Below are 17,939 nucleotides of genomic sequence, written 5' to 3'. Positions count from 1 at the left end.
GGGTTCCATTTAAAAAATTGAAGCTGACCTTCACATAACCTTGACAACGCTATCCGAGGTCATAATAATGTTGCTATGTAATGCGCCACAAAAAACCCTATAACTTTTGTATGAAACATTTTTTTTAAAAATGCGTATTTTTCGAAATATTAAAAGGTCTCCACACTTTTGGTAAACCCTGTATATTATAATTTTATACGACATGTATGTGTATTTATAGTTTTTTTTATTTTTGTGTCTATTGTGCTTACTTAATCATACTAATAATTTTTTCATTATTATTATTATGTTACACAGTTATATATACAGCGTAATCAATATTTTTGTTGCATTATACCAAATGTAAAAGTATTATTATAATATTTTTTTACAATTTAATTTATTAAGAAGAAATAGATCGAAATGTCTAGATTTCCATTTTCATTTATTGTAATGTACTATATAGCATGAGGTATCTATTAATTTATATACTTGAGTTATTAATTTGTAAAAAATTATGTTATATGAAAAGTTATTACATATAAAAAAATTGAATGATTTTGAGCAGATGCTAATTATGTATTATATTTATTTTTTATAAGTAAAAATTTATAACTTTTATAAGTAAAAGTTTTATATTTTAGAGATTTGAAGATTAAAAATTTCATTTTTTTTTTAAAATAAAGCTCTTAAAATGGATCTTACTTTTTTATATAAATTGATTTTGTAATATTTAAACAATTATAAGGATAAAATAAGTAAAAATTGAATAGTTTAGTTTATTATCTATAGTTTGCATATATTTCCTATATGTTTTATTCTAAAAAAATATAATTGTAGAATTTTGATTTAAAAATTTTTCCGAAATATTTATGTTATCTTGCAACTGTGTTGGCATTTTGTGAATTTATTCTCTGCAATGTCTTTGTAATGTTTCATTGCAATTTGCAATATTGCAACGTTGCTACAATGTAATTGCAATGATTTGTATTGTATGGAGGTATATTCTCTCGTTTTTGTATCAAAGATATAGAAATATTTTTAACTCACCCCCAAACGTAAATCTAGCTACATCTATGGTATGTCTATTACGCCTACCACGCGATGTGGTAGGAGGTACGATTTGAATTTCGTATTACTGATGAGAGCTTGCCATTCCCAGTTTGACTATGATTAAGTGTACACGATTCAGATTGCGAGCGATTAAGATTTTGGGTTTGTGATTAAGAAAAAAAATTTCTTTAAAAAATATAATATTAAAGAGAGAACCAGAGAGATATACATATAAACTTTGTCGAGGTAAGTTTACGATAATATCATAATGTAATAAATTGTAAGTTTATAATGTAATAAATTGATATGTTAAATTAATAGACACACACCACACATACATATACTTATTTACATTACTGTTATTATGCAGATTATTATGAATGCTTTCTAACAATATGTACAGTGCTCCGATTTTATAACTTTTAAGGACGATACCATTATTGTTAATATTATTGTATATACATTTTAAAATTAAAATGGCGTTAAAATATGTGCACAATACACGATAACGATAGTGATATTGTCGTTAGAAATTATAAAATCGTAGTATAAGTAATATCGTGTAATATAATGCGTACATACGTACTATCAAATACATGTCGCATACAACTAAAATATTGTGTTCGTCGTTTTATGCACACCATAAATACATTTTTACATTTATACTATTTAGTTTTTTATGAATTTATATATTTTAATAGGAAATAAAGATTTATTAAAATTCATATTCAAAATAATATTATAATATATATATATAATTTAATATTATTTTTATAACTATTTAATTTGTAATTTAATATGAAAATAACTGAAGAAGCTAAATTAAATAAGTCAAATTCTCTTCAATACGTATACAGAATCAATATTACTTACATTTCAAGATATAAATATCGAGCCACCACGCATGTTTGGGATGATACTTCATGTTTTTATATTTTGAAACGTGACATTGGGTACTTTCCGATTCACGCATGATGCGCACGATGTGACAAAAAATGTATAGTTCATGTTACACATATTATACATTTTCTGTACTTCATACGCATCATGCGTGAATCGGAAAGTACCTATTTATTGTATATATATACATATATTTTTATTGTATATATATACATATATATTATATATTGAAAAGAATTTTGAACTAAGGATTGAAATATATATAAATTGTATTGATTTATCATTTGTATTAATATAAATATTGATTTATTATTCGTATTAATATAAATATACGTAAAAATATTATGATTTCACTTTTTATTTAGATCCTGTTTATTAATTTTTACATTTGATTTATTATATTATTAAAAGATTATGTGTAAATTTCAATTTACATAATTTAATCGATGTTTGATGATAAGTTAATTAATAAGTTAGTAATTTATAAAAAATTTTTGTCAAAAAATATTAATTTTTATATAAAGGAAAATATTTTTTGATATTTCTTTGTATTCAATGAAGATCTTTGTAATATTACATTTTATAATATTTTATTTGATATATGTACAAATTTTATAGAAAAAAATTTATAGATATATATATATATATTTTTTTTTCAGTTTTGTAATTTTAAAAGATATAAATATGTACAAAAATTTATATTTATATATTTGTATATTTATTGATCTTAATTTGGAAACGATTTATTTTCAAGTGAATGAATACTTTTACAATATATGCCAATTGATTTTAATTTTATCAGGAGTCTTCAATTTTATCAGATATTATTTTTTCTATATGTTTTCATGATAAATAAAACATTGTTTACATCATAATATGTATACCATTCTTATAAATAATTTATTAAAATTTGTAAAAATGTAATAATATTTATTTAAAGAAAATTAAAATAATTATTATATTTTAAAGGTTAATAATATTATAAAGCTTTATATATTACTTAATTTATTTTAATTGTATTATTGAGAGAGGAGTCATAAACTAAAGTATTGCAATAACATTCAATATTGAACTCTTTAGAATAAACAAATTTAATTTTGATTTTATATATTAACAAATGTTTCATTTAAATATGTATAACGTGTGTAAAGTAGATATGCATTTATATAATATGTAAATTATATTATATAAAATAAGTATATAAATACTATATTAAATAATGAAAAGTATAATTGTGAAATCTTTCACAGGTTCTGATACAAACATATTTCAATTATTCAAATAGAAGTAATAGAGCTCTATACATTTCGATTTACTTCACATTCTTCTCAATGGTTCAAATTAAAAACAAAGCAGGTGAGTTTTTGACGTTATTTTTATGTAACTTATTTTTCATCTGGTGTTCTGCAACTTTTTCATTATAATAAGTTTCTAATACAATATCATGTTTTGTTTTGTACATCTATGTTATATATTATAATTTTATACGACAGTGTATTTATAGTTTCTTTATTTTGGCGTCTATTGTGCTTACTTAATCATACTAATAGTTTTTTCATTATTATTATTATGTTACACAGTTATATATACAGCGTAATCAATATTTTTGTTGCATCATACCAAATGTAAAAGTATTATTATAATACTTTTTTTACAATTTCATTTATTAAGAAGAAGTAGATCGAAATGTCTAGATTTCCAATCTTGAATTGAAAAGAAATAAATCAAAATGTCTGCATTTTTAATCTTAAGTTAAAAAGAAATAGATCAAAAATTGTCTAGATTTCTTTTTCTATATAAATAATTGAAATTATGTTTGTATATTGAATATTATGAATATTATGAAAGGCTGCAATGGTTCTTTGTATTAATTTTTCTAATTGTACGTTTTAAATACTTTTATGTGTCATTCAGATGATTTCCAATAATTATTTTAAGAAGATAATCTACAATAATTCTACATATAATTTACATTATGATTTACAAAAGAAAAACGTTGATATTTAAAACGTGACAAATTATTGATATGAATGAATGTATAGAATATGTAAAGTGCATTTTTTATATTTTCATCCCATAATCAGGAAGCAATATTTTTAAAAACGTTTTTAAAAATTTTTATAAAATATTTTGAAAAACTATTTTAAAACATTAAAATTATAAATTTTATTTAATTCATTCAAAAAAAAATAATTATTTTAATATTTTCTCTGAATTATTATTTCAAATAAAAGATTCATAAAATAATGTATAAATATTAAATATATATTATTTTTCTCTTTACAATGTATATTATATATGTATATCATCTTTGTATATTTTGTAGGTTAATTTTATTAATTTTGTATCTTCAAAATATCAAATTAATCTAAAAATGTCACAATATAATTCGGATGATTCGGAAAGTCATATAACTCAAAATTCTCAAAATCATATTGATAAACTTATTGAAATTGACAATTTAAATGCAATTGAACTTTTGACACCAAGTGATGTACTTGAAAGCATACAAATGTATGATTCAACAGTGTAAGTAAAAAATTTTTTAAAATTGAAGAAAAGAATAACAATTATAAACAGAATAGAATAAACAATTATTTTAATCAATATTCATTATTCTTTTGTATTTTTTGCATTATTTATGTTTTTAAAATTTTAATAATTAATATTAATATTAATTTAATGTATGTGTATATATATATATATATATATATATATATATATATATATATATATGTATACACACATATCTAATGTAACATAAATAATGCAAAAAATACAAAAGAATAATGAAAATTGATTAAAATAATTGTTTATATATTTATACACACACACACACACACACACACACACACACACACACACACACACACACACACTTGTTCTGTTCGGTTTATACACACACACACACACACACACACACACACACACACACGCACACACAAAGTAAATTATAAGTTACGATATATGAGGAAACCAATTGATTTTTTAAGATTTAATTTCATAAAATCTTTTATTAGTATAAAGAATATACAATAAAAGTAGGGAATTTAATTTAAAAAATTCAAAGTAACTTTGCCTTGACTTTGAAGACTTAAGATTAAACTAATAAAATCAATAAATAGATCTCTTCTTTAAACTCTAATTTTTATCTGAAATATTTTTTACAAATTTATAAAACAATTTTACATTATTTCGATCTGTAGAATATATAAAAGGTGTTTGACAACAAGTAAGACAAAATTTAAGGAATGATTCTACATGATAAAATAAAACAAAAATCAAAAGTAACAAAATTCCTGTAGAGACTTCATTTTTTAATTATAAATATTTAAAAGTTCGTTTAAAAGGTATCCAAAACTCGGCAGTTCACTGTACACTTTTGCGTTACAGAGTATTTTGAGATAGATATAGCTTATGCTTGTTAAAAATTTTACAGATTACCATGCTTCAGGCACCTTTCACACAAATTTTCAAATACATATAATTAAAAAACGAAGCTTTCGAATTTTTGTTACTCTTGATTTTCGTCTTATTTTATCAAGTAGAATCATTTCTTAAATTTTATCCCACCTGTTGTCGAACATCCTGTATACATATATATATATATATATATATATGTATATGTGTGTGTGTGTGTGTGTGTGTGTGTGCGCACCTTCTAATTTATCATTAATTATATTATTAATTATATTAATTAAATTATATTAGCGAAATTGTTGGCTATGTTGATAATATCGAATCTCCACGTTGCGTGGGCTCGCAACAACAGTATAAATTCTTCAAATTTTATTTGAACAACGGAAAAGAAAAGAGGGTTCAAATTGTCGCTTGGAACAATGATATTGATTATGTGGAGCCTCATATAAAAGTAAACACTGTAAAAGTATTTTTATTATTTCTTAATTTTTTATTTTTTTTTATTTATTAATGTTTTCGTGAAATATATTTGTTTTTCAAGTTCTATAAATATAGGAGATTGGAAAATGGCGAGGGTTGAGGTGACAGGTGTGGAGAGGTGGGCCAAGAGAAAAAGGAAAAGAGGATGGTTGGAAGAGGAGATGGGAGCTGAAAGTTGAGGAGGGGGTGGAGTTATGCGAGGGAATTGGAAGGATGTGGAGGCAGAGATGGAGAAGAAAAGGTCAGGGAATTATTCGAAAGAGAAAAGTCGACGAAAAGTGCTGAGTTGGATATGAAGGATGGTGGGAGAGGCGGGAAGAGAGAGGTGAGAGAGAGTGAAGGTGGCGCTGGAGGCAGGAAGAAGGAGCGAGAGAAGCGGCAGAGACGGTGAGTGGAGATGGCGCCAGAGGATGGAGGAAGAATGCGGGCGGCAGATAGATGGCTCTAGGGGTGAGAAGAATGAAGCAGGGGCAGTAAGATCAATGCATAGATCGATGAGGAGATCGATGAGGGGGGTTATAGTGGACGGAGTAGTCAGTGAGAAGTGACAGGGTCACAGTGAGTAATGGAAAGGAAGACAGAAGGTGGAGAGCTGATGGAGAGCTGGTGGAGGAGGATGGTGAGGGGGATGGAGAGAAGAGAGGAAGCCGGTCGTGAGCACGTGGGAGAGGAGGTTAGAAAGGAGAGAGAAGGTGTGAGAGAGGAGAGAGGAGAGGAAGAGAGGAGGTTAGGAAGGCAGAGGAGTCAAGGACAGGGAAAGGGAAGATGACAGAGGGGAGAAGGGAGACAAGAGAGAAGAGAGGGGAAGGAAGCGGAGTGGAAGAAGAAAGAAGAGAGAAGGATGCGAAGGTGGAGGAGCCGAGGATGGAGAAAGGGAAGACATCAGAGGGGAGGAAGGAGGCAGGAGAGAAGAAAGGAGACGGAGGGAGGGTGGAAGACAAGGAGAAGAGGAACAAGTGGAATGAGGGGGGAAGGAAGGAAGAGGAACAGAAAAGAAGGAAGAAAAGGAGAAGGCACATGAGAGAAGGGGGAAAGGAAAGAAACGGGAGGAGGGGAAGAGGATGAAAGAGGCAGGAGAGAGGGAGGGGGAGAGGGGGTAGAGAAGGAAAGGGAAAGTGGAGGAGAGGAGAGTTCAGAGGACAGAGAGAGAGAAGAAGATTGGTGGAAGATGGTGAAAGAGGAACAGGAGGAGAGAAGGAAGAGGAAGAAGGCGGAGGAGGGAAGAGGAGGGGAGAAAGAAGAGGCTCTACGGGGGAGGGCAAGAGGAGCCGGAGAGGATGCATGGAGGAAATTTGAAGAAAAGAGGGAAAGAGAGAGGAAGGAGTTAGAGAGAAAGGAAAGGGAGAGAGAGGTGGAGGCGGAGAAGAGGAGGGAAAGAAGGAGGAACATAGTATGAAGAGGTGTAGAGGGGGAGCAAAGAAAGGAAGCGGAGGGAGAAGAAGTGGATGAAGGAGATAGACGGAAAAATGAAGGGACGGGGGGAGGATAGGAAGGCGGAGGAGTTAAAGGTAGGAAAGGGAAATACAACAGAAGGGAGGAAGGGGACAAATAGGAGAGAAGGCTGTAGGGAAAGGGTGGAAGGGGAGGGTGTAGAGAGGAGGAGTTGATATCCACTGTTTTTTGGACTAATTTTGCTTTGTCTAGTTTGTACAGGCATGTCCGGTGCAGGAAGGAAAAGGAAAGGAGAGGAGAATGGAAAGGAAGGATTAGAGCAGAAGGAAACGGAGACAGGAAAGGAAGAAAGGCAGGATAGGAAAAGCAAAACGCAGGAGAAAAGGAGAGGAGGAAGAGGAAGATGGAAAGCGGTGCTGGCATGAGAGGAAGCATAGATTGGGAGGAGAAGGGTCAGAAGAGTGGAAAGCGGGGTGAGGGATGGAAAGAAAGGAAGGGGAGGGTACGCAGGGAGGGTGTGGGAAATTATAATGTAGTGGTCGCACAAGGGCCAGGTCGGGGGGATGTAAATTTTTTGGATTGTGAAAGGTTCGGGAACGCTCCTTGTAAAAGCGCCTTGTAATCCCTGAGGGGCAGCAATAAACAATCAATCAATCAATCAAGTTCTATAAATATATTTTTTATAAATATAAATAAATAAATAATAAATAAATATATGCATATATATATATATATATATATATATATATATATATATATATAATGAGTATCTAAAATGAAAATGGTAACTAAGAAATTCTTACAAATTAGTAGAAGAGAAAAATAAAAAATATATATACATATATATATACATACATATAAATATATATACATATATATATACACATATATACACATATAATATGCAATTTGTGATAAAAGGTAAACTTTATAAATTTTTATAAGTATTAGTGAATCTTCTTATGTAGGTATTCTTTGTGTCATAAAAAGTGTAAAAAAGATAATGTAGAAGGCCATGTATATACGTCGATATATTTAATCTACTCTCCAAAGAAATATTTAAATCATCATTATTTGATTTTGAATCAAATCTTTCAATCTTACAATTAATTTAGTATCTTACAATTAATTTAGTATCCATAGTGATATTGTTTTTATCGCTAACAGTATTTTTGTTATTTTATAGATGCAATAGGTCTAATATAAAATAAATAAATATTAGAAATAAGAATCAAATATTAAACATTAGGAAAAGAGAAAAATAGAAAGATCTTTGTTTTTCTTTTCTTGAAGTTTAATATTTAACTTTTATTCTCAATATATTGTTTTTATTGTACATTAGGTTTTATGATAGTTAATATTTGCTTATAAGTTATTCTGTGTTAAACAAATTACTTATTCTTTTTAACTTGTGAATTTATATACAAATGAAATATTATATATATTTACTGTATAATTTTCGTGTAATAAAAAAAAATTTATTCTGATCCTGAGAATCTCTCATTAAGAGTTTAATTTAATTGAAATAATGTATACGAATATATGTAAATAATCATTATTGGTATATAATGGATATCATAGATATGACATTAATACAATACAAATACGTTACAGATATATAAATAAACATTTCTATTTTTTATCGTAAATAGCATTTTTGCATATATATTTCACACACACATATATATATATATATATATATATATATATATATATATAATATATAATTCATTATATATTTCACATATATAATATGTCATTTTTCATTGATAATTTTTGTCCCAAAAATCCTATTTTACAATATATATAATATTATAATACAAAGAATATATTATATAACATAATCTATAACATAACAATATATTATAAATATTATTATATTAATGATAATATTTTATATAATAATGTGCATAATAATTATAATAAAATTACATATGTAGTGTTATACTTTTAAACAAATAATGTGTGTATTTTATCTATTACTCTTTTTATAATCTTTTAATTTCGGTATTTATATTAATTATACACATTATTATATTATTTTTTTAAAATATAAAATATTTAATTTATAACTTGTAATTGTTTAAGAATTTATGTAAAATGTATGTATAATTATATTTTTAATATTAAAATACATTTTATAAAATAGATTATTCATTTGGATGGTACTCAGGCACGTCCGCCAAAAATAGCTCAATTCAACAATAGTAACATGCCGTATGAGTTATTAATAAAATTCAATAGTACAATTTCAAATCTTGGAAAATTTGAATCAATGGAAATATTAGATACCACACCTGAAAAAATTGAATTATCTGATGTTTTAAATGCTACAAAAAATCGCATTAGTGAGTATTCTTTATATAATTTCTTTTCTTTTCTTATCAACATAATATTATAATATAAATATAATATAATAATATAAATATTTTTTATATAATTTCTTAATCCATATATTTTTTTTTAATACTTTTTTTTAATTAATACGTTATTAGAATTTGAAATAAATATAGTACAATAAATAAATATTTTTTCTTATATCAATTGTTTACATATTAAGCATTCAAATTTTAAATTGTTCAAAACTATTTTTTAAACTATTCTTCCATAAACTTCAATTATTTGGTGTTTTTAAATTTTGAATAATTGAAATCTATTTAAAAAATATGGTTTTAAGAAATTGAATAAATGAAAATGATTGATATTTAGATGATATCAGAAAAAAATTTATTCGTTATAAGTGATTCAGATATTAAGTGTTCCACGCAAATTTGATTTTAAATTATTGAAAGATTTAAAGCATAGATAATATGTTCTATTATTATTTAATACAATTATGCGAAACACTTTTAAAAATTTTAAAAGAAGCGCTCTACAAATGACAACGGTTATGTAGTAATAATGGACTATCTTTTCTCATCACAGACTAATACTTACGTAAATTGGTGAATCTTTCTTAATTAATTTCTCATTAATTGTTGTAAAAATCATAGAATGATAGAAAATTCTTCTTTTTTCTGTTTAACTTCTTCTATTTACACGAGAGATAATATAGTTATTATTGGATACCCTGCACATACACATACACACACACACACACACACACACACACACACACACACACACACACACACACACACACAATAAAGTTGTTTATATTAAAACACTATGAAATAAACTATTATTATGATTATTATAATTATAAAAATTAAATTATGTTTTTAACATAAAGATAGCTATAATTAGGAAATGACTTATTTCAGGACTTATATTTATATAGCTTTTTTCCTTCTTTTTGGGTCCCGAATCACTTTTCGAAGTATTGCGGGCAATTTTTCGGACACCCTATATATAGTATACGCGTATATACAGGGTGACCCATTTTAACTTAGGCAGCCAAATAACTCGAAAAATAAGCAAGATAGAGAAAAATGTTTTAGACAAAAGTTGTATGGTTTCGAGGGGGCCATAAGATGGTATCATTGGTTTGACCTTGAAGAGTCATTTGAAGGTCACGTGAAGGTCACTTCAATTTTTTTAAATGGAATACCCTATATATTTTTGTACATTCTTGTAGCTTATTTCGAGAGCTTTCCAAAACACTATAATTAAGTACCTTTCCGTTAAGTACTTTTTGAGTTATGATGCTTGAAATAATTTCTTAATTTTACATAAACCGTAAAATATCTTGTAAAATATTCATTTTTCGATTATCTTACCTTAATACTTTTATGTACAAAATAATAAGAGGAATCAATTGGTGTAAAGAAAACACATAGTTGTTTTTAAGAAAAAATATGGAATTGTTAATTGCAAATTACATATTTTTTCTTCGAAACAACTATGTGTTTTCTTTACACCAATTGATTCCTCTCATTATTTTGTACATAAAACTATTAAGGTAAGGTAATCGAAAAATGAATATTTTACAAGATATTTTACGGTTTATGTAAAATTAAGAAATTATTTCAAGCCTCATAACTCAAAAAGTACTTAACGAAAATGTACTTAATTATAGTGTTTTGGAAAGCTCTCGAGATGAGCTACAAGAATGTACAAAAATATATAGGATGTTCTATTTAAAAAAATTGAAGTGACCTTCACGTAACCTTCAAATGACTCTTCAAGGTCAAACCAATGATACCATCTTATGGCCCCCTCGAAACCATACAACTTTTGTCTAAAACATTTTTCTCTATCTTGCTTATTTTTCGAGTTATTTGGCTGCCTAAGTTAAAATGGGTCACCCTGTATATAAAATCAGAAATTTATTACATTTGTCACTGAATCTGTGAAACAGAATATTAAGCGCCAAAGGAATGATTTGAATGATTTATATCAAGCGCCAAAGGAATGCGTTGAACCTCCAAAGCGATACTTTAAAGTTGAACACATCGTGTTTGTCGATTATTGAAAACATATCTAAGATTTAATGGGCTGATGTTTGCCCTCCATGTACACGGATTGTTTTTGTTCGACCACAGTTTGATATCGCTTTCCGTTGTTGTTTGAATTTTCGACTTAGTTGATTGTTTGCGTGCTGGGTGTTCGTTTCGTCTCTGCCGGTCTTCTCGTTGTCCGAGTGAGTAGCCCTTGACTGTTGTCAATCAATTTTTATTGCAAATATATGACTCTGTTATGTTTACTTTGTCAGTGCATCGCTCCTCGCGCTTTTTACCGTTGAGAGTGCTGCTTGCATCGGTCTTTTTCGGGTGGATCGACTTGGATGAGATAGCGTTCACTCCTATAGACTATGTATGTATGTGATTATGCTTCTTTTCTCTTTTGTATTTTTTACTGACACCGCATCCTTTTTACTGTCTTAATTGGCATTTTTTTGATTGTATTAGAATCACTGAAGATGGCTCGAAATGAGGCCGAAACGTATGAAATAAAGAAGAAAGATCGTTTCAATTGACTGTTTGGAGAAAAAATTTGTTTTCACGCCCTACAACCGCGTTGGCTCCTTATTGCCTCTTATTATTCATTTTAATTTGTTAATTTTGGGGAGCGTTTAACTTTGTGTAATCTTTATAAAATGTTACAAATTATTAATACTATTATACCCGCGATGAATATATAAAAATTAATAATTGATTTAATAATTTGATTAATCAAATCAATTGATGATATATTGTAAATTACCTTTCATTAAAATTTGTATCATTTTATATACTTTGATATATTTTACTGTAATATTCTGCATAATTCTTTTTATTGGCGTAAATTTATGTTTTATGCTCGTAAAAGAAACTGATGAAAGAATCGTATATATATATTTGCATTTATATAATTTATACTATCATTTTATTTTATTATATTATTATATCTTAAGTTAATCAACTGTGATTTGATGTAAACCGAAAGTTCATTCTAAGTCAAAAGACAAGAAATAAAATAACTAACTATAACTATACAGGGTGACCCATTTTAACTTAGGCAGCCAAATAACTCGAAAAATAAGCAAGATAGAGAAAAATGTTTTAGACAAAAGTTGTATGGTTTCGAGGGGGCCATAAGATGGTATCATTGGTTTGACCTTGAAGAGTCATTTGAAGGTCACGTGAAGGTCACTTCAATTTTTTTAAATGGAATACCCTATATATTTTTGTACATTCTTGTAGCTTATTTCGAGAGCTTTCCAAAACACTATAATTAAGTACCTTTCCGTTAAGTACTTTTTGAGTTATGATGCTTGAAATAATTTCTTAATTTTACATAAACCGTAAAATATCTTGTAAAATATTCATTTTTCGATTATCTTACCTTAATACTTTTATGTACAAAATAATGAGAGGAATCAATTGGTGTAAAGAAAACACATAGTTGTTTTTAAGAAAAAATATGGAATTGTTAATTGCAAATTACATATTTTTTCTTCGAAACAACTATGTGTTTTCTTTACACCAATTGATTCCTCTCATTATTTTGTACATAAAACTATTAAGGTAAGGTAATCGAAAAATGAATATTTTACAAGATATTTTACGGTTTATGTAAAATTAAGAAATTATTTCAAGCCTCATAACTCAAAAAGTACTTAACGAAAATGTACTTAATTATAGTGTTTTGGAGAGCTCTCGAGATGAGCTACAAGAATGTACAAAAATATATAGGATGTTCCATTTAAAAAAATTGAAGTGACCTTCACGTGACCTTCAAATGACTCTTCAAGGTCAAACCAATGATACCATCTTATGGCCCCCTCGAAACCATACAACTTTTGTCTAAAACATTTTTCTCTATCTTGCTTATTTTTCGAGTTATTTGGCTGCCTAAGTTAAAATGGGTCACCCTGTATATACATATATAAAGAGAAAAATTTTTGGTAAATTAAAAGAAACAATAAAGGTAATATATTTAAATCGTATTTCCTCGAATTTGTTACTCATCTTAAATATTAAAATTTTAACTTGTTTGTATTTTTTAATTCTTCAATTATATCTCATGTATGAGCATGTAAAAAATAAGCGCAATATAATTTTATGATTATTAAATAATATTGACTGTATATATAATTGATACTGTATATATATATATATATATATATATATATATATATATATATATATATACACACACACACAGTATCAATTGTAAGAAATAAATAGCGCGCGCGTAGCGCGCGCCTGTATTGTTCTAGTAACTCAAAAAGTACTTAACGAAAAGGTGCTTAATTATAGTGTTTTGGAAAGCTCTCGAGATAAGCTACAAGAATGTGCAAAAATATATAGGGTGTTCCATTTAAAAAAATTGAAGTGACCTTCACGTGACCTTCAAATGACTCTTCAAGGTCAAACCAATGGTACCATCTTATGGCCCTCTCGAAACCAAACAACTTTTGTCTGAAACATTTTTCTCTCCCGGGCTTGGTTTTCGAGATATTCGACTGGATGGATTAAAATGGGCCACCCTGTATATATATGTATGTATATATATATATATATATATATATATATATATATATATATATACATATATATACAGGGTGGCCCATTTTAAATCCATCCATATATATATATATATATATATATATATACATATATATATATATATATATATACAGGGTGTCGCAGATCACCCGTATCATCCGAATATCTCAAAAACTGAGCGCGGCAGACAAAAATATTTCAGACAAAAGTTGTAAGGCTTCAAGTAACGCATTACATGGTGATATCAGTATGACCTTGGAGAGTGTTGTCAAGGTCACGTGAAGGTCACCGTCAATTTCTTAAATGGAACCCCTATTTTTTATTGCAAATTCTTGTAGCTTATCTCGAGGGCTTTCCAAAACACTGTAATTAAGTACCTTTTCGTTAAGTACTTTTTGAGTTATAAGGCTTGAAGTAATTTCTTAATTTTATATAAACCGTAAAATATCTTGTAAAATATTCATATTTCGATTATCTTTCCTTAATACTTTTATGTACAAAATAATGAAAGGAATCAATTGGTGTAAAGAAAACACATAATCAAGATAAGATAATCGAAAAATGAATATTTTACAAGATATTTTACGGTTTATGTAAAATTAAGAAATGATTTCAAGCCTCATAACTCGGAAAATACTTAATGAAAACTAACTTAATTATTGTGTTTTGGAAAGCTCTCGAGATGAGCTACAAGAATATGCAATAGAAAATGGGGAGTTCCGTTTAAAAAAATCAACTTGACCTTCATATGACCTTGAGTACTTCATCCAAGGTCAAATTCTTATCATCATTAGGTACATTTTATTTAGTTCTACAACTTCGTTCCTTACATATTTTTCATTATAGTTGATCGTTTTCGAGATATTTTAGCGTCCTGGGACTTTTTGAAAACCCAGTATATATATATATATATATATATATATATATATATATATATATATATATATAAAAGTATTAAAGTAACAAATTGTGATCATTTTAATATAAAATATTTTATTGTAGGTATCTCGGCCAATTAAAGTACTGAATTATATATTTATTAATTAAGAAATATCTAAATATTAAATGTATTTAAAAAATATATATTATTTATTATATATTTTATAAAGAGTTTTTACTTTTATATATAAAGCTTATTGTATTATAAATTGAAAATTGTTTTGTTATTAATATAAAATGATAGAAATATAAGTTAATGCATTAATAATATTGCTTAAAATTTTAGATCAATTTGGTTAGTGAAAGTGATGTGGATGAATCTTTGGCAGCTGAAGACATATCTCTAAAGAAGAAAAGGTACTATATATATTTAATTGTAATTAAAAGAATTTAGGTGCTTTTTTTAAGAGATAGAAAACTAATATGAATAAATATGGGCCACTATGGTGCGTCAAAACAAACCCCCACCACTCGGCCCCTGGCGTGGCCGGGTGAAGTGGAGGGAGGCGTTCTGATTGGTGGACTAGGATATTGATAAGCTGGTTTAGGTGCTAAATAACCTGAAGAAACAATACCCCACCTCCCGAAGTCTCGATTTTGATTGGCTTGCACCATAGTGGCCCAGAGCTGTGATTGGTCGACGCCGCCTATGTCGCCGATTTATCAAATTTTTATTTTCCTATCTCCACGGTACTAGATTCGAAGAAGCAATCCTCCTCCCACTCCAGCTCTGGTCCACCTGTATAGGGTTCCAAGTCAAATTCCCGTTACCTAACCCTTAGTCTCGCTACGTCTTGGCAGAACGAAACCCCCACCTACCGACTTTCGGGGGGTAGCCGGTATATGTCTCGAGGAAACAATCCTTACCTCCCCACTCCGTCTTGGGGTCCACTATGGAATATCGAAACAAGCCCCTCCGCTCGAACGGTTCATGACGCGCTTTATCGGAAAAGACTCAGCACGAGACAATAATTATAATTAGACTACATTGCACTACAGAGGTAAAAAGATGAACATGCAGATGATTGAACGCGAGGTGGGGTGTTATAAAGGAAGAAGGGAATAGCTAAAAGTATTAAACATGAATTAAGATAAAAAATTTTCACATTTATTAATACATATACCTGCATACAATTCGTAATACTTCGCAAAAATATTTTTATATCTTCTTACAATTGAACACGCTATTAATTAACATTATATTTTTTTATGTTTCTTTTCGTGAAGAAAAATTTTATGAAATAGTTCTACGATTAAATGATCGTTATATTCGCAAAAAATTTTCACATTTATTAATATACCTGTATACAATTCGTAGTACTTCACAAAAATATTTTTTATATCTTCTTACAATTAAACACGTTATTAATTAACATTATATTTTTCATGTTTCTTTTCGCGAAGAAAAATTTTATGAAATAATTCTATGATTAAATGATCGTTATATTCACAATTTTCGGAAAAAAGACTAAGAAATCCATCAAGATCGTAACCGCTGCACATATAATATAAAAATACACAATTGTAGAGTCCGCAGGTTTGAGAGAAAAGTCCTTGTAGTTGTTCGGTATTCCATCGATAAATGTTGGAATTTCGTCGGAGACGTAGGAAAAAACCGGGATACAAGGGCGGTATTCCGTAGCTATCGAAGTATGTCCCTGTACCGTGTTCGTCGAGGAAGAAAGCGATCCAGTGTTCTCCAGGGCGATTATGATTGTCCGTATTAGCGACGATGGCCGTCGACTTCGTCCACACCATCGGCAATCTGTCGGCAGGATAGACTCCCACATGTTTGACATCTAGCTGACGCAATGCTTGCAGAATTTCGCGAGAGTCCATTTGTTTGCAGCGAAGACGAGCGAACAAGCGGTATTATTTGAATAATTTCTTTTGGTGGCTTGTTTTCGGCTTGTATAGCTAACGGATTTTCAATGTCTGCGTGGAGCGGTTAATAGTCGTACGTTCGATTTTTTGCAGATTTTTCTTCTCTATTTTATTATTTGATTGTGCTTTAATATTTTCATTTTCATCCTCATCATCGTCGTCGCTTACAATCAAAATTTCGGGAGAACTACAAGTCATTTGAGTAATGCTGTCTCCGTCGCTGTTGAAATTATTTTGCGCAACTATCCAGCTTTTTAATTTGTAAGCGTTGCGTAATGCGCAATGAAAGATTCCGAATTTTCGAAATCCGTGATGTCCGCACTCTTCTTCTACCGCCAGATTTTTGAATGCCGGTGAGATGCCTTCCAAATTATATATATTTCTAGAAAGTAGATTCTGCAAATAACTCGCTTTTTCGTTTCCTCTAACATAAATGTGACGCACGCATCTTGTAATTTGCCGCAGTTGCGATGTAAAATATTTCGGATTAGTTTCGCCATCGAACCATTCAATGCCGTGATGATTTCGCGTGAGCCAGTTGTTTTCTTGCCTTATTTTTTCGGGTAATTCGGCAAACGAATGCGGCGGTATCATAATCCAATGATTGACGATTAGAGCGTCAATCGCTACAACAACAACCTCCTTAGGGATAAACTTTCTCTTCGCATCGCGGAAACCCTGAATATCGACGACTATATCCATCTTACGAAAAAACTTATGTGATTCGACGCGAGGCTCTATGTGAAACAACGACGCCGAGCGTGTCTCCAACGAAACTGAATATTTTTCGAAACGTTGCGCACTGATGTCGGCGTTTTGAGCGAAGTAGAGGGGGAACAATTTTAAGCGTCTATAAAAAATCTACCCCGAAAAATCGACGATGACCTGACGAGACGAGTCGATTTCTATGACATTATTGAATTCGGCATAGATAATACAATTAACCGTCTCAGAAAGTGC

The 17,939-nt window shown here is 29.0% G+C and overlaps 2 protein-coding genes and 1 long non-coding RNA gene across 3 annotated transcripts; 2 read left to right on the top strand and 1 right to left on the bottom strand.

Moving 5' to 3' along the window:
- Positions 1-1,174: 1,174 nt before the first annotated feature.
- LOC145960074 (uncharacterized) lies at positions 1,175-10,154 on the top strand. Its single transcript, XM_083079344.1, has 6 exons — positions 1,175-1,278; positions 3,183-3,288; positions 4,259-4,461; positions 5,644-5,812; positions 9,374-9,572; positions 10,150-10,154. Exons 3-6 carry the CDS (start codon positions 4,307-4,309, stop codon positions 10,152-10,154), a joined length of 528 nt encoding a protein of 175 aa, XP_082935470.1. The 5' UTR covers positions 1,175-1,278; positions 3,183-3,288; positions 4,259-4,306.
- On the top strand, positions 5,915-7,882 carry LOC145960556 (uncharacterized). The gene is made up of 2 exons (XR_014435399.1): positions 5,915-7,340; positions 7,477-7,882. It is a non-coding gene; the product is annotated as an uncharacterized LOC145960556 (long non-coding RNA).
- A 5,382-nt stretch (positions 10,155-15,536) lies between the features above and the next one.
- On the bottom strand, positions 15,537-17,681 carry LOC145960797 (uncharacterized). The gene is made up of 3 exons (XM_083080497.1): positions 17,148-17,681; positions 16,760-16,898; positions 15,537-15,742 (listed from the first exon to the last, which is right to left on the bottom strand). Exons 1-3 carry the CDS (start codon positions 17,679-17,681, stop codon positions 15,537-15,539), a joined length of 879 nt encoding a protein of 292 aa, XP_082936623.1.
- Between the last annotated feature and the right edge of the window lie 258 nt (positions 17,682-17,939).

This window comes from Camponotus vicinus, unplaced genomic scaffold, assembly GCF_025532165.1.
Source record: "Camponotus vicinus isolate PSW18456_S1 unplaced genomic scaffold, iyCamVici1.0 SCAF_10, whole genome shotgun sequence".
NCBI lineage: Eukaryota > Metazoa > Arthropoda > Insecta > Hymenoptera > Formicidae > Camponotus > Camponotus vicinus.
The sequence above is the reverse complement of the archived record's forward strand: the minus strand, read 5'-3'. Positions and strand labels throughout refer to the sequence as shown.